Here is a 7,534-nt window from a genome sequence, read left to right as displayed (position 1 = left end):
CTCGCAACCTTCACAGAAAAAGTTATTATCCTCTACAACTTTCATATTTGAATTCTTTAAGAATTCTTTAACATGTCTGATGTTCTGATGACATAGCCGTTCGTGCCATAACTGCAATGTGTCCGCGTTTGACTCCGCTCTATTGCTAAAATTACAAACTGACGGTATGATAACTCGCATATCTACTTTATACAAATTTCCGATAACAGAACCTCTTGCTATTATTTTCTGATTTCGTAAAAATATGCAATTGGTCCCTTCCTTTGAAATACAAAAATCTATGCCCCTTCTTGCGACAGATCTAATCGAAAACAGATTTCTTTTCATACCTGGTACGTATAGAACATCGTTCATTGTACATGTTACCCATTTGCCGTCCACAAAAGTCTCTACTCTGATTTTTCCTTTGCCGCACGCATCCATGAACGGACCATCGCCGATCTCTATCTTCACCGTGTTATCGAATTCTTCGAAAACGCTGAACCATTCCCGTCGTCCTGTCATGTGATCCGTAGCTCCTGAGTCGATTATCCAAACATCAGCGTTTGCCGTTTGTATCGCTGAGGTACTTCCTAATAGACCAATTCCGCTGTGATCCCGATTTTGGTTTCTAGGTTCCTGGTTGTCTCTATTGTTGCTTCTTTTGTTATTTTTAAAACAGTTTTTGCTGGTGTGGCCTTTCCTTTTGCATATAAAGCATCTAAAGCAATCCTTCTTTAGATGGCCAACTTTTCCACAGTTAAAGCAACTTGGTCCTTGTTTTTCGTATTCACGTTTACTTGACTGCTTCTGCTATTCCCTTTTATAATTATTACCTTTTGTTACCAGTGCCACCGATGTTTCCTGGTCGTCTTTCTTCCATCTAATTTCTTCCGTCATCAGCCTGGTACTAAGCCTGTCTAAGGTCTTCTTTTCTTCTTCCGCGGAATCCCACGCACTGTGAAAATGATCGAATTTGTTTGGTAACACCGATAAAATGCGTGTTATCAGCATTTTCTCGCCAATTTCACTCCCAAGGACTTTCATCTTCGCCGCTATGAGTTCCAACTTTGATAGGTTGTAAGAGACATTTTCAGATTCTTCCCATTTAAAATCGAAGAACTGCTTCTGGACCATATTTAAATTCTCATCCGACTTCATGTCATATACTGTATTCAGCTTTTTCCACATTTCATGTGCTGTCGTGCAACATAAAAGAAGATCCAACGGTTTCTTTCCTACTGAGGTCACGATTAATTTTCTCGCTAATCGATCTGCTTTCAAAAATCTTCCACGAGCGATTTCTTTCTCCGCGCTGTTACCTGGATGACACAAATTCTCTTCACACACGTTGATCAGGTCGTCATCTTCCTCCAAAAGTGTACGCATAACAAAACGCCACTGGAGCCAATTTTCTTCGCCGCGTAACATCTCGACCTTCGCACTTGCTGATTCCATTTTAGCACTATCCCTTATTTTACTAAGCACAACACTTTAACAATTTATTCATTTCACGTTGCTACCTTGCAATTTACAGCCCTGGGCCCATAACCTGTTGAGGTTATTCGGTGTGTAAACAGAGAAAACACGTGGATAAATTGTAAGGTAGAAAATATATTTAAATAGAAGTGTAATAAGTAAAAATACAATTTGAGCTGGTCCAGATCCGCACGCTAGCTGTGTTACCTAATAACTGAAAAACCCCGAAGCCAACGTCGCCTGTCTACTGTTTATGGCCTGACTTCGTCGCAGTCTTTTGTCTACACGCTGTCGATGGCTTCAGTGCTTGAGAAAACTAAAAAAGACCAGATGTAGAGTTTTCTTAGAAGTGGTAACCACTTCAACACGTGCCATTGTTTTCGTAAATTTTTGATATTATAGCTTCATAAGTTTCTCCATCCTCTGAGTATATTGCACGATAAGGTGCTCCTATGATCCATTTCTATAGAGAGAAGATGTGTATACAAATAAATATAAGTAAATAGCAAAATAAAATAATTTGCTTCTTAATCAATATATTTAATAATATTCTGTATCAAATTTGTAATATTCTATCAAAATCACAACCTTGTGTAATTTACTTGCGTGTTTAGGCTGCTTAAGATTTTGTAGGTTTTCTTTCGGTTGAGAATTTCCAACATCCATTCCCATTCGCTTGATAACTTCTTCTTTTGCTAAATATATTGCTTTATCATATGCTTCTATTAATGCACTATCATCCCAAACATTATCATTGGCTGAGTCTGTATCTTTTTGAGATAGCAAATTATACGTTATTAATATTGATACAAGTATTTTATTATCAAACTATTGCAAATTATCATATATGTCATTTTTCAAAAATTGACTAAAAGGTAGTGGATACTGTTAATTACTATTATGCTAAGATCTTGTACTAAAATAATGTTAAAACCATTACGTTTCCATTACCATACATACGTTTCCATTTCCTCGTATAAAAAGAACATTCATATCATCTGCCATTTTAAAATAACATCATTTAAATATTGAAGTTGCTTCTGAAATATTAATTTGTCTCATTTCTTTAACTCTAACACATTGTAAACAATGATGACATTATACCAACTATAATACTAAAAATCTATTCCCCATACATTCGAAAGATTATTTTTTGAAGCAAGGTTAACATTGAATGTTCCCAAACTTCAATAACTGTACTTTACTTTCTTTACAATATCTAACAATATATTAGAATACTATAAAAAAATATTGTATGCACAAGAAACTGTTTATAGCGAAATAGCAAAAGAATTAATCACATATTATAACTAAAACGAGATTGTTAAGTAGATTATATTATACTGCATATGCGTTAGTGTTTCAGCTGGTAAATATAGTTTTTATATCTGAAGATAAATAAGATTTAATTCTATAAAATTGCATAATGAATTATACATCTATCTATTACTATTCGTATTTCCCCTTAGTTGTATGTTGTCAATAGCATCAATCACGAACATATAAATAAATATAGAAGAAACCGTTCGGAAATGGAAAGGGAAAAATGAACATGGAAGACAAGAAAGTTTTCTTCAGGTTTAGCGTATGCGTGATACGCTTTGAATGTCTCAGATAAAGATAAAGATACTCTGCTCATTTCTATTTGTTCCGCAGAACGAGAAATTTGTTGTCTTTCATATTGGTTTTTACGATTCAATTTTTGGGCAGTTTTCCCTAGCGAGTGTCGGTTCCTGTTTGATATAACCAGACCGTAATTTATACAGATATGTATTATAGATATATATTTGTAAAACTGAAATCAGATGAAATAAATGTTGCCTGAGGTTTTAAACGTTTAATAAAAACAATATTTCATTTGAAAAAAATGTAAGATATGTAAAATTACACATTGATCATTTTGCTGGTCTTGTATCATAAAACGTGTGGCCCGAAGAGCACGTGTCCGGTAGAGATACGTCACTTGTGTTAGGAATCGTTTTATAACCTATCACAGTAAAGGAACGTCCCAGTATAGCAGCCGAAGAATGCCGTGGAAGTTTTTGTACAAAGTACAATTGATCTACAATTGATATTTTCCGCAATACTTATCTGGTGTTCGGTCAGGGTGTCCCATACTCATGATATTTATGACAGTGGAATGGCGTTAGTAAATCAATTACAAAAATTTTCGAGATCAATTCTCGGTATTGCATCAAATTATTCAAAATATACAAGCAACACAACGTTGCCCTTTTTGCAGGCAACAAGAGGAATATCGACCACGCAACCACTTTCAGAAAAACAAGAGTAAGTGATACAAATTTTCTTGTGCTTTCCTTCTTTTTTTAATAGAATTTCAGTACTTGCCTTCCAATATAAAATTGGTGTCAAAATAATAATGCTAATAATAATGTCTAAGAAATTTTTCTCTTTGTAGGAGTATAACATCTAGAAAAATAACATAGTATTAATAGAATAGTATTAATAAGAACAACATTGACAGTGAACAACTAAAAATATAACACTGTTATAAATATATGATATACGAATTTTATTTATGTATTATTAAGACAAGTATATCTTATTTTTAAATTATTTCTATTATCATAAGTGATACATATAATTAAGGTATAATTAAGAGAAGATTAATTGAAGAAACACAAAAAATAAAGAAAATAATTATATTGAGATAATTTTTATCTTTCATAAATATTATTTTCAGAGTAAATATAACGTTTGTTAAAGCAAGTGGAGAGAGAATCAAAGCAAAAGGGAAAGTTGGAGATACTATATTAGACATAGTAGTAAATAATGAAATTGATTTAGGTGGATATGGTATGTTTTAAAGAAGCATAATTTACTTAATTTAAAATAAATAATTTTGAGGTAGAAAATATTTGAAAATTTTCATTTTTATCAAGTTTAATATTCTTATTATTTTTAACATTTGGTACTTTATTATATAAGTATGTTGTAATCTTAAAATATAATTGATATAGGTGCTTGTGAAGGAACATTAACTTGTAGTACGTGCCATTTAATATTTTCGAAAGAAGTTTATGATGCACTTCCTGACAAACCAACAGATGAAGAATTAGACATGTTGGATTTAGCATATGAATTAACAGATACGTTAGTTCATAATAATCAGTATCAAATCATTCACATTATTAATTCTATTACCTTTTAATATTTTATAAAGTGAATTTTTCTATTTAAATTTATGTAAAAACAGGTTAGTATTGGGTATTTCGAAATCTGCATCTCAATGTAGAATTTCAAATCGCTATCTCTGAATACTACGAAACTGAAATTATAATAAATTTTCATAGTTTTTTATTTATGACCCTATAATCATTACAAATCTATGTTGGAATTAGCATATTTACAATGTTGATTTTCAAATGGATAAATAGAAATCTTATTGTGTATTAGTATTAATTTGTATAGCAATAAATATATTTATTGACATATTCAGTTATATAATATTTAATTTCAGGTCACGGCTAAGCTGTCAAATAGTAATGTCTAAGGAACTAGATGGAATTGAGGTAAGAGTTCCATCAACAATTAATGATGCAAGAGCATAACTGAAATTATCTATAGGTTTTTGAAAATTTGTATACAATGTTATACATCTCTTGTTAAAAAACCCTTGTTATAATTATTAAAATATTGGTATTAAAAAAATATAATAAAGAATCTTGTGTTTAAATGTGAAGCTTATATATATACATATGTTATAGTATAATTGCAATTTTGATATTTGTACATTGCCATTGTAAAAAGCCTATCCAATTATGAAGAAAATATATCTTTTATTTTTAATATACAGGGTGTCAATTTTAAAACGTTCATCTAAATTATTTTCGTTACTATTAAAGATAAGAAGAAATTACTAAGGAAGACTTAAATGGTTTTAAGATGTGTACTTGGTTATGATAAAAAAGACTCTTGTGGAATAAATTTTGCAACTTCTGAAAGATTAGATAAAAGCTTAGAACCTAAAAAATAATTTGAAATTAATTTCGTTTAGATATACTGTTTGATTTCTTAGCTATGGGCAAGTTTAAAAGATCATCAAACTCATGGTCAACAAAACAACAGAAATGTACATGCAATGCTTTTTCGTTTCACAACAAGTTATCTGACACTATCATCATTTTCGTGGCACATGCAACATTATCGATTCAGTATAGTAATGTTTTGGATTAAAACAAATGTCTCGACATTGGAGCAAAATATTTCAACCTTTAAGGACTAAAATTAAAACTTATGAGTTTGTTTATAATTTTAATGGATTTTATTAATATTGTGTTTACTGGTTTATTAATTACAAGAAAGTTTGTAAAAGACTGAAGTTTTACGTAAAAAGTACAAATATTCTTTTAACAAAATTAGTCAAATCACATCATTATTTATACATATTGTATATAAATAACATATGCGGATATATTACTTTACCCTAGAACTAAAATTCAATAATATTGAAGAATCTTATTTATTCAGATTTTGTACATTATCGCTTCTAACCTCGGATAATAGAACAACAAATTAAATATTTTTAAACAAAAAAACTTTGTTCCTTTGTTTGATTTCCCTTGCTCGCGTTTCTTAACTACTTAGATATAAAATACTTGCGTTTTCGAAAATTCATACTTCACAAGCTACTAAACGCTTTATCTGTTCAGAATAATTTATTGTTTTCTTAACTAGGTACATACCAAATACATCTATTAAGTTGGTATTTCTCATAATTACCAGTACATAAAGCTAAAACACTTTTGTACTATGCATGTTATACATGGATCTAACAAATAATTTAACTTGTGTATTGTCGTTTCTATATTTTGTTACGTGTAAAATATTCTATTTCTACACTACTTACAAGTTCGATAAAGTGTACATTACACATCGTGAAATTTACATATTTTCACTTGGTTACCCTGCCCAATTCGAATATAATTCAGAACGTATGTGCTATATTTATATATTCTGCATTTGTTTTGTATATTATGTACACTGATCTGATCTTTGTAAACGCGAGTTTTACGATATTAATGAGAAATTTGCCAATTTAATGGAAGTTGTTAATTTTTTCTGGCACGTTTCACGTTAGCAGACATGTTTCTTAAGTTACAGTCGAAAAGTGTTTTTATGTAAAAGAATAGGAATGATCAAGTTATTTTAAGATGACAAGATATTTCACGTCTTCTATTTAAATATAGCGTTAAATTTTAATTCCGTCAATTCGTATATACTCATACATCGAATTTCCTTTTCTCATGTCATTTCTTTTTTTCACATTTAATTACAAAGATAAAGTGTAAGTACGTTCCTCATAAAATTAATATCAAATGTCGCAAAATATACAAAAGTAAACTAAGAAGAGGGGTACATATTATTACACAAACTGTCGTTCATATTGCATATGTACATATGCAGTATAAAAACAATACTTTTTAGTTTTTAATCTCTTGTTTAAATAATCCTAATATCTAAATTTGTATCGGTCATTGATTCGATATAACTGCGTTTATTGGAAGTAATTAAGCTATAGCCTGCGCACAAGAGAAGAAGGAACAAACACATATAGTATACACGCTTAAATAACAAAATTAATGTGAAAACTCTTTTGGATTATTTTCAGCCATTGTCAATCTTATTGTCAATACTACATGCTTGAAGTAGAAGGAGGGGTACAGAGAAAAAGACTTTTTCTCAGCAAATATAATCGTTATTCAATTATTTTGTTCAACAGTTTTACAAATCTCCCAAAAATAAACGAGAATACGAAAATACACTGAACATCGTGTGTATGGTTATTTATAAAATCCCCTTGAAATAGTTGCGATCGCGGATCACATAAACAAACGAACCTGTCATTCTACAGAGTATCTTTTTCGGTGAAATTATGCAAACGTAAATGTAACTTCGGTAGAACTCCTCGAGAACTTGTAAGCTTATATCACTCTGACCCAACCAGTCCACTCTAAAGTGTATAATTTATAAAAGGGGATTATATTAATACGCGGAGGATGTGGTAGGTGGTAAGTTTTGCATATGAATGTTTGTTGATACAACGAATGGTTAA

At 30.6% G+C, this 7,534-nt stretch overlaps 2 protein-coding genes across 5 annotated transcripts; one reads left to right on the top strand and one right to left on the bottom strand.

Annotated features, from left to right (window-relative positions):
- Nucleotides 1–242: 242 nt before the first annotated feature.
- On the bottom strand, nt 243–2,240 carry LOC126876200 (uncharacterized). 2 transcript variants are annotated; one of them, XM_050639066.1, is made up of 2 exons: nt 2,047–2,240; nt 243–1,921 (listed from the first exon to the last, which is right to left on the bottom strand). In XM_050639066.1, the coding sequence occupies exon 2, from the start codon at nt 1,435–1,437 to the stop codon at nt 793–795; it is 645 nt and encodes a 214-aa protein (XP_050495023.1). In that variant the 5' UTR covers nt 1,438–1,921; nt 2,047–2,240; the 3' UTR covers nt 243–792. The 2 variants fall into 2 exon arrangements, with proteins under 2 accessions (XP_050495023.1, XP_050495024.1); XM_050639067.1 differs by having other exon boundaries at nt 2,061–2,240.
- Nucleotides 2,241–3,237: 997 nt separating this feature from the next.
- On the top strand, nt 3,238–5,272 carry LOC126876214 (adrenodoxin-like protein 2, mitochondrial). Of its 3 annotated transcripts, none has more exons than XR_007694006.1 (5): nt 3,238–3,747; nt 3,878–4,068; nt 4,163–4,275; nt 4,440–4,675; nt 4,940–5,272. XR_007694006.1 is itself a non-coding variant. In XM_050639086.1 (4 exons), the coding sequence occupies exons 1-3, from the start codon at nt 3,599–3,601 to the stop codon at nt 4,628–4,630; spliced, it is 453 nt and encodes a 150-aa protein (XP_050495043.1). In that variant the 5' UTR covers nt 3,243–3,598; the 3' UTR covers nt 4,631–4,675; nt 4,940–5,272. The 3 variants fall into 3 exon arrangements, 1 of the variants encoding a protein (XP_050495043.1); XR_007694007.1 differs by having other exon boundaries at nt 3,239–3,747; nt 3,878–4,014; XM_050639086.1 differs by lacking the exon at nt 3,878–4,068 and having other exon boundaries at nt 3,243–3,747.
- Nucleotides 5,273–7,534: the final 2,262 nt, after the last annotated feature.

The sequence above is a fragment of the Bombus huntii genome, unplaced genomic scaffold, assembly GCF_024542735.1.
Source record: "Bombus huntii isolate Logan2020A unplaced genomic scaffold, iyBomHunt1.1 ctg00000067.1, whole genome shotgun sequence".
Classification (NCBI taxonomy): domain Eukaryota; kingdom Metazoa; phylum Arthropoda; class Insecta; order Hymenoptera; family Apidae; genus Bombus; species Bombus huntii.
Note: the sequence above shows the minus strand (reverse complement) of the source record. Positions and strands in the feature narration are given on the sequence as shown.